The following is a 26,430-nucleotide window of genomic DNA, read 5'->3' on the forward strand; positions in this document are numbered from 1 at the left end:
TCTTGCCTTAAGTTCTCAAGCCACTTTAGACTCGTACTAAACCAGCAAAATGTTGCAGAAAGTAATGTTCAGGTGTTTTTAATTGAATTATTCTCTTTAGATGACCAACAGACTATAGACACTATATTTGGGCCAACATGTCAAATCAGTTGAGCCAACTTACTGTATATTTTCAGGCTGTTGGGTGCAAATGAGAACTCATCAGTGATTGTCCCTGAATTTATACATCAAAATGTATTTTTTACACATTAAAATATTAAACATGACCGTAGTACAACTTAGAATTTTCAACAACGGTTTACAAGCATGACATAATTAAAACACACATTCAATGAAATTCTTTTAAATTTTTTTTTTTTTTTTTTTTTTTATTTAAATTTTTTTTAAATTTGCCTCAGAGGGTTTTACAATCTGTACACATACGACATCCTCTGTCCCAGAACCCTCGCATCGAAACAGGAAAAACTCCCCCCAAAAACCCCTTTAACGGGGAGAAAAGAGGAAGAAACCTGTGGGAAAGCAACAGAGGAGGGATCCCTCTCCCAGGATGGACAGAAGTGCAATGATGTCGTGTGTACAGAATGGGCTTGGGACGCCTGGTCTCTTTTGACCATCTGCATAGCTTCCTCCTCCAATGTTTGAAGAGTAGCTATGTTCTTCAGCTGGGCATGATCGTGGTCCCTGCAGGTTTTTTCCAGGTGTGCCGTGAGGGATGACTGTTCCTGGAAACGGAGACGCTCAGTCTCCAGCAGGTCCTGTGTTTCTTTCAGAGCTGCTGCGATCCTGTTTGTCTCCGCTCTCTGTTCGTCCAGCTGGCCTTTATGGTCTGCCTGGAATCTCTGCAGCGTCTGCTTAGCCTCCTCCTCCATTCTTCTTGAATCAGCTGTGGTCTTCACCTGAGTATGATAAAGTCCCCAGGCGTTTTTATTCCGATCCATGAAGGAAGACTTCTCCTGTTGCCACAGTAAATGTCCATTCTTCGGCTCATTCTGAGCCTTGATAAAGGCTGCCTTGAGCTTACTGTTCTCATCTACCAGTTCAACAATTCTAGCCTGACAGAGATTCTTAAATATCTCCAACTCAGCCTTGGTGGTAGTTTTATGTTGAACACGCTCAGTCTCCAGCAGGTCCTGTGTTTCTTTCAGAGCTGCTTTGATCCTGTTTGTCTCCGCTCTCTGTTCCTCCAGCTGGGCTTGGGACGCCTGGTCTCTTTTGACCATCTGCATAGCTTCCTCCTCCAATGTTTGAAGAGTAGCTATGTTCTTCAGCTGGGCATGATCGTGGTCCCTGCAGGTTTTTTCCAGGTGTGCCGTGAGGGATGACTGTTCCTGGAAACGGAGACGCTCAGTCTCCAGCAGGTCCTGTGTTTCATTCAGAGCTGCTTTGATCCTGTTTGTCTCCGCTCTCTGCTCCTCCAGCTGGGCTTGGGACGCCTGGTCTGTTTTGACCATCTGCGTAGCTTCCTCCTCCAATGTTTGAAGAGTAGCTATGTTCTTCAGCTGGGCATGATCGTGGTCCCTGCAAGTTTTTTCCAGGTGTGCCGTGAGGGATGACTGTTCCTGGAAACGGAGACGCTCAGTCTCCAGCAGGTCCTGTGTTTCTTTCAGAGCTGCTGCGATCCTGTTTGTCTCCGCTGTCTGTTTGTCCATCCGGGCTTTATAGAAAGTCTTGGCTTGACAGAAAGCCTTGGCATGATAGAGAGACTTCTCCTTTTGCCATTGTAGATGACCATTTTTCAGCTCCTGTTCGGCCTTATCAAGAGCCTCCTTGAGCTGACTGCTGACATCTAACTGTTCAACTGTAGCCTGACGCTCAGTCTCCAGCAGGTCCTGTGTTTCTTTCAGAGCTGCTGCGATCCTGTTTGTCTCCGCTGTCTGTTTGTCCATCCGGGCTTTATAGAAAGTCTTGGCTTGACAGAAAGCCTTGGCATGATATAGAGACTTCTCCTTTTGCCATTGTAGATGACCATTTTTCAGCTCCTGTTCGGCCTTATCAAGAGCCTCCTTGAGCTTACTGCTGACATCTAACTGTTCAACTGTAGCCTGACGCTCAGTCTCCAGCAGGTCCTGTGTTTCTTTCAGAGCTGCTGTGATCCTGTTCGTCTCCGCTCTCTGTTCGTCCATCTCGGCTTTATAGAAAGCCTGAGCTTTTTCCAGCTTCTGTTTTACTGCTTCCTGCTCTTGTGCTCGAATGGATGCGATGACCTGCACCTGGGAGTGAAAGTGGTCACAGTTCTTTTGCTGGCGTGCTTTGAGGGAGGACTTCTCCTCTTGCCATTGTAGTTGACCATTTTTCAGCTCCTGTTCGGCCTTATGAAGAGCCTCCTTGAGCTGACTGATGACATCTAAGTGTTTATCAACAGTAGCCTGACAGAGGTTCTTCGATACCTCCATCTCCCCCTCGGTGGACTTCGCGGTTTCGTTCTTTTCGTGGAGAACATCTAGAAACTGTTGAAGACAATCTTCATCAATGTCTAGGAGGACTCTGTCCTTTGTTGTTGTTTGGGTGAGCCTCGCCTCGCTGTCCAACAGTTCACATCTTACTTGTTCCTCCAGTGAACTGAGGTAAAAATTCATTGGAGGTTCAACCTCTTTGGAATTTAATTCCATCTTTGAACCAACTTGGTTTCTGGTGTGAAATACTGTACGAAAGTTTTCAATGCAATTGTCAAATGTGTTTCTGAACCAACTTGATAAGTGTTTTGAAAAACTACGGGAGTTTTCAATGCAATTGTCAAGTGTGTATCTGAAAGAATTTGATGAGTGCTTTAAAAAGATCTAAGAAAGTTTTCAATGTAATTGTCGTGTGTATGTTGATGTCCGCTCTCAAATGTGTGAGGGAATGTACAGGGTTATATAGACTTCACATCAAAGCCACATCAAAGCCACAGAATTCTAGCCATAGAATCCTGGACATTAAAGGCAGAGAATCTGTGATGTCATCATGAGACCATTCCATCCATGGAGTCCTCGATGGCATCGTTACTATGGATACCAGATTGAATGTTTATCTTTGAATTTATGAAGGTAATGATTTCTCATGATCCTTAAAATATGGCAAAGAAATTAAACTATATATATATATATATATATATATATATATATATATATATATATATATATATATATATATATATATATCTTAAAATACTGATATAAATGATCGTGTAATGTTTTATGTAGTGGGGCAGATAGTAGATTAATCGTGCAAATTATGATACAAGCATGAAATTTGGTGGAGTTGTTCTCCAGAGGTATCTGGTCAAACCGGCCTGATTGGCCATTCAAAAATCCAAGATGGCCGCTAATTGGGCCTCCCGAAAATTTGTATTTCCCCGATTTGAATGATCTTGGTGTCTATTTGTAGGTAATAAAAGATGCTTTAATAATTACCCACAACTATAACACTAGAATAATGAATGTGCTGATGTCATTGGACATTTAGTGGAAAAATTAACAAATATAACTGTCAATTAATAATTCAACTCTTTTATTAAAATCATTTCCTTCAACTATGTTCAAATTGAACATTACAAGAATATATCAAACTGGACAAAACAAACTGTATGGCACTGGACACTTAATTCATCTAACAATAATACATTTGATATTAAAGATAAATGTGTAACTTATAGCACATTCCCAGACTAGTCTAGTCAGTATGGACGGTACAAAAGTTGTAACTCATTCAATAAATGAAAGAACTGTACTTCACATTTTAAACATTGTAAAAGATGCTACATTTTCATATAAGATCTACAATATTATTCTAAACACGAAATCAAAGCAGCTAAATTCACATGTACAACATTATAAGACTAGTTGCTAGGATATATCCGCACCGTTGGAAAGTAGTTGAGATTCTTTATGGAGATTATAACTTTACATAACACATGAAACATTGCTAGACTAGTCAATCTGGACGGAAACTAATTATCTTACAGCACTAGATACTGAACTGATATGAAAATCAACAATTTTGCAGTTGCCATAAAGTGATTATAACCAATTGTAACATGAACATTTTTTTTTGTTTTTATCGTTTTTCAGTTCTTTAAATGCAATTTTACTTACAATTGCTGAGGACTTGGCCTCAAACTAATATGTAGCACCAAATTTAGGTGCATTAATGTCAATGTCACTGTTCAGGGGGTATCATTCCGATCTGAATGTCTGCAGTAACTCCGCACAAAGGTACGGTCATCGGGCACATTCATCTTCCAACTGCTACTGCTCACATATGCAGCTGCAGAGTGCTGTACATGGAAGTCCCAACTGAAAGCACTTGCACCTCCCATGGCAACTTTTCTTACAGGAACACTTGGCCAGTTCCTGACAGCTGGCTGCGATGGGGGGTAACGTCGACCAACATACCTGCCATTTCTCTCCTTTCTGTGTCCACCCCCAATCAGTAGGACTGCCGATGTCTGGCCTGGAGATAGTTGTCTGGCCCCAGATGATCCCAGCCTGATAAGCAGCACGCTCGAGATGCAAGATGGCGCCGCAGATGGCAGCCTCGGTACTGCGCTCTCTCGTACTTTTTCTGTTTTTGTGTGTTTGTCTTGTTTCCAGCTCTCCCTCTCTGATCGCATTCAGTCGAGAGGAACTCTTAAACATCGGTCTATCCACTGGCCAAACTTTTTCGCCACATTTCATAGAACCAGAAAGTTTTTCAGAGATTTTAGTTGGGGGAGCAGCAGCTCTACTCGGAATCTATCGGAGACGCCGACGAGGGAAGCGAGCAGGAGCGCTCGTTAATCTGCGCCGACGGGGACTCGGAACTGCGCTCCCGTCAATTCACCTGGCGAACGTCTGCTCTCTGGCCAACAAGATGGATGAGTTGCTGCTCCTCAACAAACAAAAAAAGGACTTTAGCAGATCCGCCGCCCTGTGCTTCACTGAAACCTGGCTCGGTGACCACATCCCGGACAGCGCACTACATCTGCCGGGCTTCCGACTCCTCCGAGCGGACCGCGTCACGGCGCTGTCGGGGAAAACGAGGGGAGGCGGAATCTGCTTCTACATTAACGAAGGTTGGTGTACAGATGTCACAGTGTCAAAGGAATCATGCAGCCCTCACTTGGAAACACTTTTCATGGACTGCAAACCTTTTTATTCACCACGGGAGTTTTCCTCATTCATCCTGGTCGGTGTTTACATCCCACCTCAGGCCTGTGTGAGTGAGGCTCTCCAACACCTGGCTGAGCAGATCATCAACATGGAGCACAAGCACCCAGACTCCCTGCTCATTGTTCTTGGGGACTTCAACAGAGCAAACCTCAGCAAAGAACTGCCTAAATACAGACAGCATATTAAGTGTAGCACCAGGGACAAAAACACACTGGACCACTGCTACACTGTCATAAAGGATGCATATCGCTCTGTCCCTCGTGCAGCTTTGGGACTCTCTGATCATTGTCTGGTCCATCTTCTCCCGACCTACAGGCAGAAATTAAAATCTGCAAAGCATGTGGTGAAGACTGTGAGGAGATGGACTAACGAGGCAAAGCTGGAGCTACAGTCCTGCTTTGCCTGCACTGATTGGAGTGTTTTTGAGGCTGCTGCTACAGACCTGGATGGGCTCACTGACACCGACATACATCAGTTTTTGTGAGGACATGTGTGTGCTGAAAAAAACCTTCTGCACATTCAACAACAATAAACCATGGTTTACTGCAAGACTCAGGCAGCTTCGTCGGGCCAAGGGTGAGGCCTACAGAAGTGGGGACAGGATCCTGTACAACCAGGCCAGAAACACATTGACGAGGGAGATCAAGGTAGCTAAGAGGAGCTACACTGATGCCCTGTCCACATTACTCCGTTTTTACTTGGATGCAGATTTGTCAAATAGAAACGATCTCCGTCCACACGGGAGTTTCAGCATCATTCTCGAGTTGATCTGCATCCACACGGCAGCCTTCGAAGGCGGACAGCACATGACCATTAACGTACACTGGGCATGCATGTGACGGTGTAAACAGGAAGTGGATTGCTTGCTTAGTTAAAAAAAAAAAAAAACGACAGAGTAATAAAGTAGTCTTTAATAATGAAAGGTTGTATTTGATACTTAAGATCTTCCTCTAAAATCTCCCTCTATAAACTCAAACAGACACAGTTCGTGGAAAGTTTTAGAAGTTTTAATTTTCAGACGTAGTTATAGCGCTGCGGGTCTATCTCTCTCTCTCTCTCTCACATCAAATTTACTTTAACATCAACACTTACACGTAAACGTTTACTAGATTATGGGTCCATAAATGTGGTCAACACACGTCTCTCACTCTATTCTGCTCTTGCTTCGTGCATAAAGCTTAGCAGATCGCTAACAGTAGATCCGTGAAATAAAGACCATGGAATCCATAGAAGAGTTTCAAAACTTCAGTGTGAATCTTTCTTATTTGTAAAACTATGGAAACACAATATGAAATATGGCTTTACAAACTGTCCATATACACATACATGAATACAAAACAACAATCCATGATATAGCCAGCATGTAACATGTCCGCCTAGCTAGCTTCTAAGCTCATTTTAACATTACCGCCAATGGAGAAATGCTAACCGCGATTAGCATTTAATACAACACAAATGTTATACTAAACACGCGAATAGAATATATCTACGTACATCTTTTCATACTTCATAAAGACATACTTACAGACTAAGGTCTCTCAAGGCTACCAAACGGAAGAAGTAAAACGTTAGTGCAACATGTCTTCTCACTAGAATCTAAAAACAACGAGCTGCTCCATAGGGCTGATGCTGGTCACGCTGGTCACTAATCGCTCCAACAGCTGCTTCCTCCACAGAAATGCAGACTTTACTGCACAACAGCTGCTAGCTGTTGTGCTAGCAGCAACGCTTGAAATTAGTTATCCATGTTGAAATGAATTACTGGTCGCCCTGGCTGTTTGTTTTCTTCCGGGTACGGGTCACGTGATAGTGAGTGTGACGAATCAGGGACGGAGACGTCATGGCTGCTAATAACCAATAGCGAACACGGGTGTGGGCTCATTTTTTCTAACACACATCCGTATCTGACCGTCCACACGCAAACGCAACCCCGGAGTTTTCAAATACCTCCAACCTCTGGGGAGTTTTCAGACTCCTCCGTTTAGGGTGCTCCAAAACTCCGGCGTAGTGTGGCCGCTCAGTGTAAACGTAGCAAATATGGAGTAAAAACAGACTAGTATGGACATGGCCTGAAAAGCTGGAGAAAAAGTTTTCAGCCAATGACCCCTCGTCAGTTTGGAGAGGCCTGGAAGTACTCACCAACTACAGGAGACCCCCGCCCCACTGAGGCCAATCACCAACTGGCTGACAACCTGAATGTGTTTTACTGCAGGTTTGATAAGCCTACTCTCACACCCCCCACCTGCCCCATCATCATCAAACAACCATCTACACCCCCTGCCTCCTCCTCATCTCTCCCAACCGACCCCCCCTCCAGCACTGAGGATCTGCGAAGAGGATGTGAGTCGGCTCTTCCACAGACAGAAGATCAGGAAGGCACCAGGCCCAGACGGTGTGTCACCCTCGTGCCTGAACGTCTGTGCTGACCAGCTGGCCCCCATCTTCACACAGATCTTCAACCGATCACTGGAGCTGTGTAAAGTACCCTCATGCTTCAAACGCTCCACGATCATCCCGGTCCCCAAGAAATCCTCCATCACAGGATTAAATGACTACAGGCCCGTCGCCCTGACGTCTGTGGTCATGAAATCCTTTGAGAAACTGGTGTTGACCCACCTGAAGTACATCACAGGGCCCCTGCTGGACCCCCTGCAGTTTGCCTACCGTGCAAACAGGTTGGTGGATGATGCAGTCAACATGGGACTGCACTACATGCTGCAACACCTCGACTCCCCAGGGTCATATGCAAGGGTTCTGTTTGTGGACTTCAGCTCAGCGTTCAACACCATCATCCCAGCAATACTCCAACCCAAACTCTCCCAGCTCACTGTGCCAGCCTCCACCTGTCGGTGGATCACAAACTTCCTGACTGACAGGACGCAGCAGGTGAGGCTGGGAAAAATCACATCCAGCACCCGGACTATCAGCACTGGCGCCCCCCAGGGATGTGTGCTCTCCCCACTGCTCTTCTCCCTCTACACCATCGACTGCACCTCAGAGGACCCATCTGTTAAACTCCTGAAGTTCGCAGACGACACAACGGTCATTGGTCTCATCAGGGACGGTGATGAGTCTGCGTACAGGCGGGAGGTTGAACATCTGGTCCTCTGGTGTGGTCAGAACAACCTGGAGCTTAACAGGCTCAAAACTGTGGAGATGACGGTGGACTTCAGGAGGAGCCCCCCCCCCCCCCCCCCCCCACCACCACCACCACCACCACCATACTCAACAACACTGTGTCTGCTGTGGAGACCTTCAAGTTTCTGGGATCCACAATATCCCAGGACCTGAAGTGGGCTCCCAACATCAACACCATCTGGAAAAAGGCCCAGCAGAGGTTGTACTTCTTGCGCCAGCTCAGGAAGTTCAACCTGCCTCAGGAGCTGCTGATCCTGTTTTACTCAGCCATCATCCAGTCTGTTCTCTGTTCTTCCATCACTGTGTGGTTTGGATCAGCCACCAAACAGGACAGAAACAGACTACAACGGATTGTCAGGTCTGCAGAGAGGATCATTGCCTGCCCTCCATCCTGGACTTGTTCACCTCCAGAGTCAGGAAACGGGCTGGAAAGATCACTGCAGACCCTTCACACCCTGGACACAAGCTGTTCCAACTCCTCCCCTCTGGTAGGCGCTACAGAGCTCTGTACGCCAAAACCACCAGACACAGGAACAGCTTCTTTCCACTGGCCGTCACTCTCATGAACAATAAATAAGTCATATTGCACTACTACCTCTGTTTGCACTATTGTATCATATATACATATACTTTTTGTTTGGGATATATTTATACTTACATTGTACATAGCTGTTAAATGTCCTTGTTTTTCTTATATTTCTCTTGTTTATTGTATATATTTCATATGTGTGTATGTACGATGAGAGTAATGTGTAACCGGAGTCAAATTCCATGTATGCGCACACATACATGGCCAACAAAGCTGATTCTGATTCTTTGCATGTTCTCTCAGGGCTTGGTGGAATCGAGTTGTGGGGCCTTCGTTTGCGGGCAAAGAGATCCAGTCTTGCTTCATCCACACCAGTAACTGCGCTTGATCTATCGTACATGAGGACAACAAATCTCTCTAACTGTTGCAGGTCCAGGTCACTTATTGATGTTGGATGCTGGCTGAGATTGGTGATGGTTTCAGAAACTTCATCACAAATGTTCCAAGTCTGCCATGCTGTCTTCTTCCCTTTCCCATGAAATGCAGACGCAATGTGTGATAGGAAATGTGGTTGTGCTAGTACATTTCTACTGTGATTTAGTTTATGTGCCTTACTCACTAACAAAACTACAGTTGTGTGAAAAAGTGTTTGCCCCCTTCCTGATTCCTTATTTTTTTGCATGTTTGTCACACTTAAATGTTTCAGATCAAACAAATTTAAATATTAGACAAAGATAACACAAGTAAACACAAAATGCAGTTTTTAAATGAAGGTTTTTATTATTAAGGGGGGGAAAAAATCCAAACCTACATGGCCCTGTGTGAAAAAGTGATTGCCCCCTAAACCTAATAACTAGTTGGGCCACCGTTTGCGATAACTGGCAATGAGTCTTTCACAGCGCTGTAGAGGAATTTTGGCCCACTCATCTTTGCAGAATTGTTGTAATTCAGCCACATTGGAGGGTTTTCAAGCATGAACCGCCTTTTTAAGGTCATGCCACAGCATCTCAATCGGATTCAGGTCGGGACTTTGACTAGGCCACTCAAGTCTTCATTTTGTTTTTCTTAAGCTATTCAGAGGTGGACTTGCTGGTGTGTTTTGGATCATTGTCCTGCTGCAGAACCCAAGTGCGCTTCAGCTTGAGGTCACGAACAGGTGGCCGGACATTCTCCTTCAGGATTTTTTGGTAGACAGCAGAATTCATGGTTCCATTTACCACAGCAAGTCTTCCAGGTCCTGAAGCAGCAAAACAGCCCCAGACCATCACACTACCACCACCATATTTTACTGTTGGTATGACGCCAGATGTAATGGGACATACACCTTCCAAAAAGTTCAACTTTTGTCTCGTCAGTCCACAGTATTTTCCCAAAAGTCTTGGGGATCATCAAGATGTTTTCTGGCAAAACTGAGACGAGCCTTTATGTTCTTTTTGCTCAGTGGTTTTCGTCTTGGAACTCTGCCATGCAGGCCATTTTTGCCCAGTCTCTTTCTTATGGTGGAGTCATGAACAATGACCTTAATTGAGGCAAGTGAGGCCTGCAGTTCTTTGGATGTTCTGGGGTCTTTTGTGACCTCTTGGATGAGTCGTCGCGCTCTTGGGGTCATTTTGGTCGGCCGGCCACTCCTGGGAAGGTTCACCACTGTTCCATGTTTTTGCCATTTGTGGATAATGGCTCTCACTGTGGTTCGCTGGAGTCCCAAAGCTTTAGAAATGGCTTTATAACCTTTTCCAGACTGATAGATCTCAATTACTTTGTTTCTCATTTGTTCCTGAATTTCTTTGGATTGCAGCATGATGTCTAGCTTTTGAGGATCTTTTGGTCTACCTCACTTTGTCAGGCAGGTCCTAATTAAGTGATTTCTTGATTGAGAACAGGTGTGGCAGTAATCAGGCATGGGTGTGGCTAGAGAAATTGAACTCAGCATTCCAAAGATGTGATAAACCAGTTAATTTATGTTTTAACAGGGGGGGGGGCAATCACTTTTTCACACAGGGCCATGTAGGTTTGGATTTTTTCCCCCCCTTAATAATAAAAACCTTCATTTAAAAACTGCATTTTGTGTTTACTTGTGTTATCTTTGTCTAATATTTAAATTTGTTTGATGATCTGAAACATTTAAGTGTGACAAACATGCAAAAAAATAAGAAATCAGGAAGGGGGCAAACACTTTTTCACACAACTGTATGTTGATTTTGAGCATAGTACCAGAGTAGAAATGATTGAATGAAATACGAGTGAGAATATTGATTTTATTTTTGTATACTCTTGATGTCATTTTGTATATAATTAAATACATATACACGCAGCATTCGGTCAGTCCTCGCCTAAAGATCAAGACGAAAAGAAACATGGTTATGAATTCAGAACAGTTCACTGTGCTGAGATGTCAGCTCTGATACCTGGTTATATTTCGTACTCACAGGTTATTGGTCCAATGGTCGGTGTTAACAGATGTCCTACTGCAAACCTGCAAGGTTAAATTAATAACAATGTTTTTGTTTTAGTAATTCTCCAGTTTTATTTATGCAGAAAAAAAAGAAATGTGGAGATGTACAAAGTTACCTTCACAGACAACACCAGCATCCTCAGCATGAACACAGTTGTGGGTTCCTAATCCTCTGTGTGTACAGTATTTTAGTGATGACTCAGTTCCTGAACACTGAAGGTCATCCAGCCAGATTGGTCCACTTCCTTGTCCAAAATGTGCCCTTCTTGGTGCCGACAGAGCCTTGCCACAGCCCAGCTGTTGACACACCACCTGAGCGTCATTCCAATCCCAAACGTCGTCACACACCGTCCCCCAATTGCCGTTGTGGAAGATCTCCACTCTGCCAGAGCAGCTGCTGTTAGAGTTGACCAGTCTCACTGTAGTCACATCTGGTTGAAGTGAAAGCAAAATATCTGTCAACATATGGCAACAGCAGTATTGAGCAAAAGCCCCATCTCTTCAATGCAATTGTACTTTATCTAATCATTTAGCTTCTATATTATTATTAATATTATGAAGTCTTACATATCATACTCTCCCTTCACACATGATTCTTCTGGAGATAAAGATAAGAAATTATCTGGAAAATGTGGGGTTCTGTGATACGCAATATTTCATACAATGGATGTAAATTAGGGGTGAAGTAAATGTTTGAGATTAAAAAAATAAATAAAAAGAATTAAAACGTATTCAAGAAGTACAACTGGAGGCTCGACTTGTCATCTCTGGCGTCCATGAATAGAGAAGGACCTCTTGCTGGAACTGAACTGCATCGATTTACTGTACAACCGTGACATTGAACTCTTTGTAATCAAAGTAAGGAGGATGGACTTTGTCTCTAAATAGTGAACAGCAGCTTTGGTAAGTGAACTGCTACTTTTAGTTTTTGCCTCTGCAGTGTCGTTACTACTGTTTTACATTTTTTTATTGTATCGTTTTTATGAAATGGTTAATATTGTTTTCTCTGATGTGAATAATATTTGAATGGCCCCGTGCCCTTGAGTGTGTGACGAATGCGTGTTTTAGCAACTTAATTTTGCTGGAATGTGCAGAGGCCTGTTGAATCATGTTAGAGTTTTATGTTATTCTACCCGCTTTGTTGTCAAATAAATGTATGAGACTGGTTCTTGCGAGTTTGTTCTCGTCATGGTGTTAATTACATTGATTTTGACTATATGCATTGCCCGTTAATGACGAGGCATCCCATCATGAGGCGTAATAGTTTTTTTTAATTTATTTTTTTATTCTCCATTAATATTTGTTCAGAAAAAAAAAAAGAAAAAAAAAGAAATGTGGAGATGGACAAAGTTACCTTCACAGATGACACCAGCATCCTTAGAATGACTACAGTTGTGGGTTCCTAATCCTCTGTGTGTACAGTCTGTTAGTGATGACTCATTCCCTGAACACTGAAGGTCATCCAGCCAGATTGGTCCACTTCCTTGTCCAAAATGTGCACTTCTTGGTGCTGACAGAGCCCTGCCACAGCCCAGCTGTTGACACACCACCTGAGCGTCATTCCAATCCCAAACGTCGTCACACACCGTCCCCCAATTGCCGTTGTGGAAGATCTCCACTCTGCCAGAGCAGCTGCTCTTAGAGTTGACCAGTCTCACTGTGGTCATATCTAGTTGAATTGAAAGCAAAATCTCTGTCAACCCACACGGCAACATTAGTATAGACCAAAAGCCCCATCTCTTCAATGTAACTGCACTTGATCATTTAGCATCATCACGAACTCTTACATATACTCTCACTTCACTCATGATTGTTCTGAGGAAACTATGAGAACTTATCTAGAAAATGTGTGGTTCTATGATATGCAATAGATGTAAATTTGGGGTAAAAGTAATAAGAGATTAAAAGATAAAATGTAACAAAACTAGGTATAAACTGACAGATGGATCTGGGTACATTGGGAGTTTATACACAGGTTAACAGTCAGGATTATAGAGATATCTACAGTGCTGCAGGGATGACATTTTTGTAGGCCAACCCGGAAGTTAGCCTCTTACTGGTTCCCTCGACAAAAAGCCAATGGGATTTTGGATAATTTCAAAAATAAAATCTTTGGCTTAGCCAGTTTATGGTACTAACACATTTTGTTTCCTAAGATCATCTTCACAAATGAACACCACTTCCATCATTTAAATCATACATGCAATCGGCATAATGTAAAGAGACGACGTTAAGACAACAAACAAACTACAGCACAGTCTCATGACTTCACGCCGCCACCGACCAAAAGGCAGACTATAGTTCAGCATCATGATGTTCGTTAGTCTGTTGTTAGCAACCATCTTTTTTTTAACAAACTTAAAAGCTTCAAATTTCACAAGTGAGATATTTACTGATGAATTTTATGTCATTGAACAACATTTTAAAATCTCTTAATCTCGTGTTAACCACAGACCTTATTTCAGGCATCCTAACAAAAATCTAGTCAAAAATCCCATTGACTTCCATGAATCTAAATATTCAACTCAAAGATGGGTTTTAGGACCATTTCCAGCAGCACTTTATTGTAGTATTGTTTGTGAAATAGAACGAAATTGAATAAAAATGTTTTCTAAATTCTCCAGTTATAACTGCAGAAAGAAAAATTAAATGTACATCTACAAAGTTACCTTCACAGATGACACCAGCATCCTCAGAATGACGACAGTTGTGGGTTCCTAATCCTCTGTGTGTACAGTCTTTTAGTGATGACTCAGTTCCTGAACACTGAAGGTCATCCAGCCAGATTGGTCCACTTCCTTGTCCAAAATGTGCACTTCTTGGTGCCAACAGAGCCCTGCCACAGCCCAGCAGTTTACACACCACCTGAGCGTCATTCACATCCCAACTGTCGTCACACACCGTCCCCCAAGTGCCGTTTTGGAAGATCTCCACTCTGCCAGAGCAGCTGCTGTTAGAGTTGACTAGTCTCACTGTGGTCACATCTGGTTGAATTGAAAGCAAAATATCTGTCAACATATGGCAACAGCAGTATTGAGCAAACGCCCCATCTCTTCAATGCAACTGTACTTGATTTTATCATTTAACTTCTTTATTATCATCATGATCATTTTTTTATCATCTTTATTATAAACTCTTTACATATACTCTGCCTTCACACATGATCCTTCTGAGGTAAAGATGAGAAATTCTCGAAAATGTGGGGTTCTATGATATGCAATATGTCATACAATGGATGTAAATTAGGGTTAAAGTGAAAGCATTTGAGATTTAAAAAAAAAAAAAAAGGATGAAAACTAAGTATAAACATTGACAGCTGGAGCTGGGTACATTGGGAGTTGATTCACAGGTTATTGGTCAGGATGATAGAGATATCTAGAGAGTGCTGCAAGGATAACATATTATTGTAGGCCAACCTGGAAGCTAGCCTCTTACTGGTTCCCTGGAGAAAAAGCCAATGCGATTTTGGATTATTGCAGGAAATCAGCTCTGTGGCTTAACTAGTTGATGACACCAACATCTTCCCAAATGAACACTACTTTTATCATTATTTAAATCATAGATGCAATCGGCAGAAGCAAAGACATATCAAGACAACAAAATTACACCACTGTCCCATGATTTCACGCCGCCACCACCACTGAGCTAAAGGCAGAATATAGTTCAGCATGATGATGATCAATGGTCGAATTTAGGCACTTGTTAGCAACCATCTTTTTTAAGAAACGTAAAAGCTTCAAATTTCACAAGTGGGATATTTATTGACGTATTTTATGTCATAGAACAAAAATGTTAAAATCTCTTAATCACAGAACTTATTTAAGGCATCTTACCAAAAACCCACTCAAAAACGCCATCGACTTCCATGAGTGCAACTTGTTTTAAGTAGAGCTTTTATCCAATCAGATTTCGCCCCCATGTCGTCTCCAAGTAAAAAAATCTGCCCGGACGCCTTCAGAATTACAACTCAATCCCTTTGCAGTTTAAGTAAATGGGGACGATATTGTTGATTGTCGTAGTCTTCAACTAATCAGACTTTTAGTTTGACATGTTGGGCGTATTCTTTGACTTGCCAGAGCCTTCTAGCTGGCCTAGCCAAGTAAGTCATCATTAACGTGTGGCTTGATTGTCAGTGTGCTAGAACTTTGTAGCAGTAAGAGTTCAAATTTAAAGATATGCAAGACGTTTTAACGCAACATTACATTTTTTGCGTTTTGGAATGTTTGGCGGCGACAATCCCAATATCTACTGCCTCTGTCGAGCAGACACTTTCAGCCCTGAAACTCATTAAAACGTATTCAAGAAGTAAGTACAACTGGGGAGGCTCGACTGTAATCACTGGCGTCCATGAATAGAGAAGGACCTCTTGCTGAAACTGAACTGCATTGATTTACTGTACAACCGTGACATTGAACTGTTTGTAATCAAAGTAAGGAGGATGGACTTTGTCTCTAAATAGTGAACAGCAGCTTTAGTAAGTGAACTGCTAGTTTTAGCTTTTACCTCTGCAGTATCGTTACTACCGTTTTAAATTTTTTTATTGTATCGTTTTTATGAAATGCATGTTTTAGCAACGTAATTTTGCTGGAATGTGCAGAGGCCTGTTGAATCATGTTATTCTACCCTCTTTGTTGTCAAATAAATGTATGAGACTGGTTCTTGCGAGTTTGTTCTCGTCATGGTGTTAATTACATTGATTTTGACTCTATGCATTGCCCGTTAATGACGAAGCATCCCATCATGAGGTGTAATAGTGAGGTTATTAGGAGGTGGTTCAACTGTAGTAGGACAGCACTGATGGCCCAAGTATAAAATGCATGGCCTGCCACTGGTTTTAGGACCATTTCCAACAGCACTTTATTGTAACTATATTACTGCATTGTTTGCGACTTTGAATGAAATTAATAACCATGTTTTTTCTAAATTCTCCAGTTATATTTGTTCAGAAAAAAAAAAAAAAAAAAAAAGAATATTGTCGATGTACAAAGTTACCTCCACAGATGACACCAGCATCCTTAGAATGACCACAGTTGTGGGTTCCTAATCCTCCGTGTGTACAGTCTTTTAGTGATGACTCAGTTCCTGAACACTGAAGGTCATCCAGCCAGATTGGTCCACTTCCTTGTCCAAAATGTGCCCTTCCTGGTGCTGACAGAGCCCTGCCACAGCCCAGCTGTTGACACACCACCTGAGCGTCATTCACATCCCAAACGTCGTCACACACCGTCCCCCAGTTGCCGTTGTGGAAGATCTCCACTCTGCCAGAGCAGCTTCTGTTAGAGTTGACCAGTCTCACTGTGGTCACATCTGGTTGAAGTGAAAGCAAAATAACTGTCAACCTACATGGCAACAGCAGTATTAACCAAAAGCCCCATCTCTTCAATGAAACTACTTTATAATTTACCTTCTTTATCTTGATTAACTCTTACATAATAGTCTCCCTTCACACATGATTCTTCCGAGGCAACGATAAATTATCTGGATATGTGGGGTTCTATGAAATGGATGTAAATTAGGTGTGAAAGTAATAACGGATAAAATGAAACAAAACTAGGTATAAACTGTGACAGATGGATCTGGGTACATTGGGAGTTGATACACAGGTTAACGGTCAGGATGATGGAGATATCTGAGAGTGCTGCAGGGATGACATTTTTTTGTAGGCCAACCCGGAAGTTAGCCTCTCAGTGTTTCCCTCGACAAAAAGCCAATGGGATTTTGGATTATTGAAAAAATAAAATCTTTGGCTAAACCAGTTTATGGTACTAACACATTTGGTTTCCTAAGATCATCTTCACAAATGAACACTATCATTATTGAAATCATAGATGCAATCGGCATATGATTTAAAGGCAGACTATAGTTCAGCATCATGATGTTCAACAGTCTCATTTAGGCACTTGTTAGCAACCATCTTTTTTAACAAACTTAAAGGCTTCAAATTTCACAAGTGGGATATTTACTGATGCATTTTACGTCATAGTACAAAATGTTAAAATCTCTTAATCTCGTGTTAACCACAGACCTTATTTAGCCATCTTACCAAAAACCCAGTCAAAAATCCCATTGACTTCCATGAGTCAAAATAATCAACTCAAAGATGGGTTTTAGGACCATTTCCAGCAGCATTTTATTGCAGTTTTGTTTGTGAAATAGAATGAAATTAGTGACAATGTTTTTTCTAAATTCTATAGTTATATTTGTGCAGAAAATAAATGTATATGTAGATGTACAAAGTTACCTTCACAGATGGCACCAGCATCCTCAGAATGACCACAGTTGTGGGTTCCTAATCCTCTGTGTGTACAGTCCGTTAGTGATGACTCAGTTCCTGAACACTGAAGGTCATCCAGCCAGATTGGTCCACTTCCTTGTCCAAAATGTGCACTTCTTGGTGCTGACAGAGCCCTGCCACAGCCCAGCTGTTGACACACCACCTGAGCGGCATTCAAATCCCAAATGTCATCACATACCGTCCCCCAATTGTCGTTGTGGAAGATCTCCACTCTGCCAGAGCAGCTGCTGTCAGAGTTGACCAGTCTCACTGTAGTCATATCTGGTTGAATTGAAAGCAAAATATCAGTCAACATATGGCAACAGCAGTATTGAGCAAAAGCCCCATCTCTTCAATGTAACTGCAGTTGATTAAATCATTTAGCTTCTTTATTATTTTTATGAACTCTTCCATATCATACTCTCACTTCACACATGATTCTTCTGAGGTAAAGATGAGAAATTATCTGGAAAATGTGGGGTTCTATGATATGCAATATTTCATACAATGGATATAAATTAGGGATAAAGTAAAAGAGTTTGAGATAAAAAGAATGAAACAAAACTAAGTATAAACATTGACAGATGGATCTGGGTACATTGGGAGTTGATTCACAGGTTATTGGTCAGGATGATAGAGATATCTAGAAAGTGCTGCGAGGATGACATATTTTTGCAGGCCAACCCGGAAGTTAGCCTCTTACTGGTTCCCTGGAGAAAAAGCCAATGTGATTTTGGATTATTGCAGGAAATCAGCTCTGTGGCTAAACCAGTTTATGATACCAACATCTTCCCAAATGAACACTACATTTATCATTATTTAAATCATAGATGCAATCGGCAGAAGCAAAGACATAACGTCAAGACAACAAACAAACTACACCACTGTCTCATGACTTCACGCCGCCACCACCACCACTGAGCGAAAGGCAGACTATCGTGCAGCAAGATGATGTTCAATAGTCCAATTTAGGCACTGTTAGATACCATCTTTTTTAAGAAACGTAAAAGCTTCAAATTTCACAAGTGCGATATTTACTGACGCATTTTATGTCATACAAAAAAATGCTAAAATCTCTTAACCTCGCGTTAACCAGACCTTGTTCAGGCATCTCACCAAAAACCCAGTCAAAAATAACATTGACTTCCACGAGTGTAAAAATTCTCCTCACAGCTGGGTTTTAGGCAGTGATGGGCCGTCAGGGCCAGCAAGGCTTTCTCTGCTTGCCTAGACAGAATCCCAAAGTTATAGGTATTTTATAATTAAATTAGTTTTCATAAATACACTACATGTATTCTAAATATTTTTTCCCCATTAGCTTATTATCTCATTGCATAGCTACCATCTTCCTCAGTTGCGCCGCTTCCAGCACAACTTGTTTTAAGTAGAGCTTTTTGCCAATCAGATTTCGCCCCCATGTCGTCTCCAAGTAAAGTAATCTGCCCGGATGCCTTCAGAATTACAACTCAATCCCTTTGCAGTTTAGGTAAATGGGACGATATTGTTGATTGTCGTAGTCTTCAACTAATCAGATTTTTAGTTTGACATGTTGGGCGTATTCTTTTACCTGCCAGAGCCTTCTAGCTGGCCTAGCCAAGTAAGTCTTCATTAACGTGCGGCTTGATTGTTCAGTGGGCTAGCGTGACTGTTGTGAAACTAGCTAGCAGAACTTTGTAGCAGTAAGAGTTCAAGTTTAAAGATATGCAAGACGTTTTTACGTGACATTACATTTTTAGCGTTTTGGCATGTTTGGTGGCGACAATCCCAATATCTACTGCCTCTGTCGAGCGGACACTTTCAGCCCTGAAACACATTAAAACGTTTCATTTTTAATGATATGGTTAATATTGTTCCCTCTGATGTGAATAATATTTGAATGGCCCCGTGCTCTCGAGTGTGGGATGGAATGAGTGTTTTAGCAACTTAATTTTGCTAGAATGTGCAGAGGCCTGTTGAATCATGTGATTTGGGTATTATGTTATTCTACCTGCTTTGTTGTCAAATATAGGTGTATGCGACTGGTTCTTGTGAGTTCGTTCTCGTCATGGTGTTAATTACATTGATTTTGACTCTATGCATTGCCCGTTAAAGACGAAGCATCTCATCACGCTGGGTAATAGTGAGGTTATTAGGAGGTGGTTCAACGTAGTAGGACAGCACTGATGGCCCAAGTACAAAACACATGGCCCGCCACTGGTTTTAGGACCATTTCCAGCAGCACTTTATTGTAACTATATTACTGTATCGTTTGTGAAATTGAATGAAATGAATGTCTTTTCTATCTTCTCCAGTTATATTTGTTAAGAAAAAAAAGAAATGTGGAGATATACAAAGTTACCTCCACAGATGACACCAGCATCCTTAGAATGACTACAGTTGTGGGTTCCTAATCCTCTGTGTGTACAGTCCGTTAGTGATGACTCAGTTCCTGAACACTGAAGGCCATCCAGCCAGATTGGTCCACTGCCTTGTCCAAAATGTGCCCTTCCTGGTGCCGACAGAGCCCTGCCACAGCCCAGCTGTTGACAAACCACCTGAGCGTCATTCCAATCCCAAACGTCGTCACACACCGTCCCCCAAGTGCCGTCGTGGAAGATCTCCACTCTGCCAGAGCAGCTGCTGTTAGAGTTGACCAGTCTCACTGTGGGCATATCTGGTTGAATTGAAAGCAAAATATCAGTCAACCTTTATGCCATCTGTAGGTTGCAAATTACAGCAATATTGAGCAAAGGCCCCATCTCTTCAATGCAACTTTAATTGATAATTTTGTCATTTAGCTTCATTATCATCAACTCTTACATATTATACTCTCCCTTCACACATGATTCTTCTGAGGCAACGATGATAAATTATCTGGAAAATGTGTGGTTCTATGATATGCAATAGATGTAAATTAGGGGTGAAAGTAATAAGCGATTAAAAGATAAAATGTAACAAAACCAGGTATAAACTATGACAGATGGAGCTGGTTACATTGAGAGTTGCTGAGGCAAATTTGAAATTTATGATTTTGGGCTATACAAAAATAAATTGAATGGAAAGGTTTTTGGTCAGGATGATGGAGATATATAGAGAGTGCTGCGGGGATGACATCTTTGTAGGCCAAACCAGAAGTTGGCCTCTCACTGGTTCCCTCGACAAAAGGAGTCAAAATACAGGTTCAGCACGGCGGTGAGAGATGCGAAACAGTACTCTGAGAAACTGTAACACCAGCTCTCAGCAAGTGACTCCGCTTCTGTCTGAAGACGTCTGAGACATAAAACCACAAGCCTAAAGGCCCCCACTCCATGAATGACCTACACCTGGCAAACAAGCTGAACAAGTTCCACTGTTGCTTTGGACAATGGGACAGTCCTGATCCCATCCTCCAGCTACAGACCACCAGGTCCCACTCCCCCAGCTCAGCAGGGGTCCATGCCTCTGTACCACCCATCCATCCCCCCCACCAGTGACGACTATTCCAGAGAGTCGCCATGAAGCTGTTTAATAGTCAGAACCCCCGCAAAGCAGCCGGCCCAGACAGTCTCTCCCTCCACCCTAAAGCATTGTGCTGATCAGCTGTCTCCGGTATTCACAGACATCTTCAACACCTCCCTGGAGACATGCCATGTACCAGCTTGCTTCAAGACCACCATCATCCCCGTCCCCCTAAAAAACAAAGGTTCACAGGACTAAATGACTAAAGGCCCATCGCCCTGACATCTGTGATCATGAAGTCTTTTAAGCGCCTTGTCCTGTCCCACCTCAAAGCCCTCACCGACCCACTCCTGGACCCCCTGCAGTTTGCCTACAGAGCAAACAGGTCTTTAGAAGACGCAGTCAACAGGGCCCTTCATTTCATCCTTCAGCATCTGGACTCCTCAGGAACCTACGCCAGGATCGTGTTTGTGGACTCCAGCTCTGCCTTCAACACCATCATCCTGTCTCTGCTGCATGACAAGCCCTCTCAGCTGCACGTGCCCGTCTCCACCTGCAAGTGGATCAGTGACTTCATGTCTGACAGGAAGCAGCATGTGAAGCTGGGAAAACATGTCTCAGTCTCTTAGTCTATCAGCACCGGTTCCCCCCAAGGCCGCGTTCTTTACCCTCTGCTCTTCCCCCTGTACACCAACAGCTGCACCCCAAGTCACCAGTCCGTCAAGCTCCTGAAGTTAGCGGATGACACCACCACCCTCATTGGACTCATCTCTGATGGGGATGAGTCTGCACACACAGTCTACAAACATATATACAGACACACACGTATATGATAAGCAAGGGTGTGTAATAGTAGGAAATTATTAAAATACACTTGCCACTTTTGTATAAACTTGTTTTAAAGCACTGCTACCATTTGCTTTTTACAACATTTTATTGTAAATTTAAAAAAAAAAAAAAAAAAAAAGAAAAAAAAAAAAAAAAAAAATATTCTATTAATGAATGATGTCTTGATTATTGCACTGTTTTCATTGTTATGCACCATTCACCAAGTCAAATTCCTTGTATGTGTAACATACTTGGCAATAAATGGTTCCCGATTATGAAATAGCCAATGGGATTTGAGATTATTATAGGAAATCAAGTCTGAGGCCAAACCAGTTTATGATACAAACATGTTTTGTTTATTAAGATCATCTCCCAAATGAACACCACTTCATCATTATTTAAATCATAGATGCAATCCGCAGAAGTAAAGACATAACGTCAAGACTAAAAACTACACCACTGTCATGACTTCACGCCGCCACCACCACTGAGCTAAAGATTATAGTTCAGCACGATGATGTTCAGTAGCCTCATTTAGGCACTTGTTAGCAACCATCATTTTTAAGAAACTTAAGCTTAAAATTTCACAAGTGGGATATTTACTGACATATTTTCTGTCAAAGAACAAAATGTTAAAATCTCTTAATATTGTGTTAACCATACACCTTATTTCAGGTATCTTACCAAAAACCTTGTCGAAATTGCCATTGACCTCCATGAGTGTAAAAATTCAACTCACAGCTGGGTTTTAGGGCCATTTCCAGCAGCACTTCATTGTAACTATATTACTGTAACTATATTACTGTATCGTTTGTGAAATTTAATGGAATTAATGTTTTTTCCAAATTATATTTGTGCAGAAAAAAAAAGGGTATGTAGATGTACAAAGTTACCTTCACAGATGACACCAGCATCCTCAGAATGACGACAATTGTGGGCTCCTAATCCTCTGTGTGTACAGTCTGTTAGTGATGACTCAGTTCCTGAACACTGAAGGTCATCCAGCCAGATTGGTCCACTTCCTTGTCCAAAATGTGCACTTCCTGGTGATGACAGAGCCCTGCCACAGCCCAGCTGTTGACACACCACCTGAGCGTCATTCCAATCCCAACCGTCGTCACACACCGTCCCCCAATTGCCGTTGTGGAAGATCTCCACTCTGCCAGAGCAGCTGCTGTTGGAGTTGACCAGTCTCACTGTGGTCATATCTAGTTGAAGTGAAAGCAAAATATCTGTCAACCCACATGGCAACTGCTTACAAATTACAGCAATATTGAGCAAACGCCCCATCTCATAAATGTAACTGAACTTATAGATAGATAGATAGATCATACTCTCTCTTCACACATGGTTCTTCTGGGGTAAAGATGAGAAATTATCTGGAAAATGTGGGGTTCTATGATACACAATATTTCATACAATGGATGTAACTCAAGGGTTAAAGTGAAAGAGTTTTAGGTAAACAAACTACAACACTGTCTTTACGCCACCACCACTAAGCTAAAGGCAGACCATAGTTTAGCATGTTGATGTTCATTAGTCTCATTTAGGCACTTGTTGGCAACCGTCATTTTTAAGAAACTTAAAAGCTTCAAATTTCACAAGTGGGTTATTTACCAACATATTTTATGTCATAGAACAAGAAGCCATTTTGACACGGGTGAAAATAAAAGAAATTGTGGGCCCATTCCATTTGGTGTGTCAGTCATTCCAATGAGCCAGCATCCACAATACCAGGGCCATGGCCCACCTAAATGAAACAGGGCCGTAATCAATGTTAGCAATTGTACCTGGGTTTACCCTGCAATGACAAGTCAAAATGGCTGCTATGAGAAGAGCGCATCATTGCTAACTTTTTCTGTCTGCTCTTTGGTGCTGGGCAGGTAGTGTACAGTGTGTTGATCAGAGCTTTGCCACTGAAAACTATTTCTCTGGTTTCCATACTCTCTGCAACTCCCTTCACATTACAAGAAATGATTTGATCCATTGTGAATATAAAACATCAATTAGTGCAGCTTGGTGTAAAGAAGAATTTAAGCTTAAACCTGATGATACATCAATTACTTTACCTGTCCATCCTGTTAATGTCTGAATTATCAGGAGCAACAGCATTCCACGAGTTCCCCTCATCATGGGCCACATACAGGAGATAGGACCCACACTTGCTGAATAGGACAAAAGAGGCACTTTGACAAACTGCATCAAAGCCGACTCTTCTGGCTTGGTAAATGATTGACTCCAATCCTAACACAGGGTACATCCCAAGTCTCTTTATATGCCCTTTTCACAGCAGCCAATCTGACACATAATTGCAGGGTAAACACAGGTGTGATTGATCAAACTGATGAAGGTCCCATTCTATTTAGTTTCAAATTCATTCCAGTGAGCCAGCATGCACAATACCAGGGCCCCAGCCACCTAAATGGAACAGAGCCATTTAAAAAAAAAATCACACCTGTTTTTACCCTGCAATTACATGTCAAAATGGCTGCAGTGATAAGGGTCTATTGCATCCATGGGTACATCCCAAAGCTCTTAATCGCATCTCGTTTCCCTCACTTGTGTCCTTTGAAACCATGCGAGGAGAGAGGAAATGAGGAAATATGTTTTAAGATACATGAGACTTCCTTTCCTCAGTTGCGTCACGTGAAGCGACGTCTGTTTCTGATGGCTGCTCTGATCACAGCTGGATCAGCTGTCAGTCGGCTTTAACAGCTGGAGAGACTTTTGAGAAGTTTGTGTCTGTCCTAGATCCTAATACAGGTAGAACTGGTTTTGCGCTCACCATACCAACCTTGCAATATGAAGTCAAAAGGAGAACATCAGATCATCTGTCTGTTTATACAGTTGAGACGTTGGCCATTTTAACAGCACTGCAGTGGGTAGAGGAGGTTCGGATCGAAAAGGTCGTTGTCTGTTCAGATTCCAGTTCAGTATTATCCTCATTACAATCATTCACATCCCATAGCAGGCAGGATTTAATTAATGAAATATACGAAACACTGTTCCGACTTAAGAATATGGGTATGTTTGTATCATTTATGTATACCAGCACATAGAGGGGTAAAAGGAAACGAAAGAGCAGATAAATTAACAAAACAAGCTTTAGAAAGTCAGCACAAGACAGACATTTTACTCAGCAAAGCAGAAGCTAAATCAATAATCAAAAGAAACATTAGTAAGGAATGGCAGCATAGTTGGGATGTAGGAGAAACAGGAAGACATCTTTATGCTGTTCAGAAAGAAGTTGGCAAAGGGAGGCCATCCAGAAGAAGCACCACAGAAGAAAACATATTAACCAGACTGATGATTGGGCACACAAGGCTGAACAAAACAATGCAACTAATAAATAAACACCCAACAGGACTATGTAAGCACTGCCAGATACCAGAATCTGTAGACCATATCATTTGTCATTGCCAGAAATTCACACTCAAGCGAGACAGGTTGAAGAGGAAGCTGGGAGTTGAGGAACTAAACCTAAAAGATGCATTAACCTTGGGGGCAGGAAATGTACTACAATACGTGAAAGAAACAGGATTGAGTAAAATAATTTAAGTCACCGAAATGATAGAACTTCCTTTTTTTTTTTTTAAGGGGATAGGTTACTCTGGTCCACACTCCAATACAGTAGGTGGCGGGAATGCACCTTCACTGGATGACCTTTCGCCATAAAACTTAAAAGAAGAAGAAGAACGGGGATGCGATTAAGAGCTTTGGGATATAGGCCAAATCCCAATGCCCCCCCTAAACCCTCAAACCCTGAACCCTCAAGGACTTACTGACGTCACCTGGAAAGTGGTTGAGTGTGAGACTGTGAGGGCTTGAAATGGTGTAAATAGGAATGGGACAACACTTTGCTGCAACATATCACGTTACCATGATGACAAAAAATATGATGTATAATTGTGTGTATTTATTTTATACTTTGTACTCCCTGATTTGAACGTCTTTCAGACTCTTTCCTCACAAGATGAGAGGTAATTTTATATAATCTATTTACTCGTTTTGTCAAAACAGCTTCAATGACAAAATCAAATATTTGATGAATAAATGAATAAATATTCTCTGATTTCATGTTTATTCTTTGTTCCATTTTTAACCCTTGATGTTTCTGACTAAATTTAATAGGACAGGCTGAACACACGTGAGCCGTCCTCTTTGTTTACCTTTTTGTTACGTCTCCATGTGTCCTCTGGTTACCCCGTGTTTAACGTCACATTGCAATGATTTGTGGGTAATTCCCTTAGGCTAAGTCAGCATACCATGCTGATTTACGGAAAGGGTTCATAAAGGGCTCAAGATGTCTGCAAGAGAGCCCTCAAACACTTGATGATTTGACAGTGAGACATCCCGAAACCCTCACGGACTTCGTGGGAGCGCGCCTCAAAGTCCATGAGTCCGTAAGGGGGGACATTGGGATTTGGCCATACCCATGGATGCAATGGACCCTTATCACTGCAGCCATTTTGACATGTAATTGCAGGGTAAAAACAGGTGTGATTTTTTTTTTAAATGGCTCTGTTCCATTTAGGTGGCTGGGGCCCTGGTATTGTGCATGCTGGCTCACTGGAATGAATTTGAAACTAAATAGAATGGGACCTTCATCAGTTTGATCAATCACACCTGTGTTTACCCTGCAATTATGTGTCAGATTGGCTGC

At 42.1% G+C, this 26,430-nt stretch overlaps 1 protein-coding gene across 1 annotated transcript in view; it reads right to left on the reverse strand.

The window, feature by feature from the left end:
* LOC142955254 (scavenger receptor cysteine-rich domain-containing protein DMBT1-like) overlaps positions 1–23,043 on the reverse strand; it is a 112,158-nt gene extending 89,115 nt beyond the window's left edge. Inside the window, exons 1-8 of the mRNA XM_076096722.1 lie at positions 22,661–23,043; positions 21,098–21,103; positions 19,851–20,175; positions 17,490–17,797; positions 16,241–16,555; positions 13,918–14,232; positions 12,603–12,917; positions 11,371–11,679 (exon numbers count right to left, since the gene is read on the reverse strand). Of these exons, the coding sequence (XP_075952837.1) occupies positions 11,371–11,679; positions 12,603–12,917; positions 13,918–14,232; positions 16,241–16,555; positions 17,490–17,797; positions 19,851–20,175; positions 21,098–21,103; positions 22,661–22,973 (2,206 nt within the window). The 5' untranslated portion in view covers positions 22,974–23,043. The remainder of the gene's footprint in view (positions 1–11,370; positions 11,680–12,602; positions 12,918–13,917; positions 14,233–16,240; positions 16,556–17,489; positions 17,798–19,850; positions 20,176–21,097; positions 21,104–22,660) is intronic.
* Positions 23,044–26,430: the final 3,387 nt, after the last annotated feature.

The sequence above is a fragment of the Anarhichas minor genome, unplaced genomic scaffold (genome assembly GCF_050575085.1).
Source record: "Anarhichas minor isolate MPS153535 unplaced genomic scaffold, ASM5057508v1 ptg000023l, whole genome shotgun sequence".
NCBI lineage: Eukaryota > Metazoa > Chordata > Actinopteri > Perciformes > Anarhichadidae > Anarhichas > Anarhichas minor.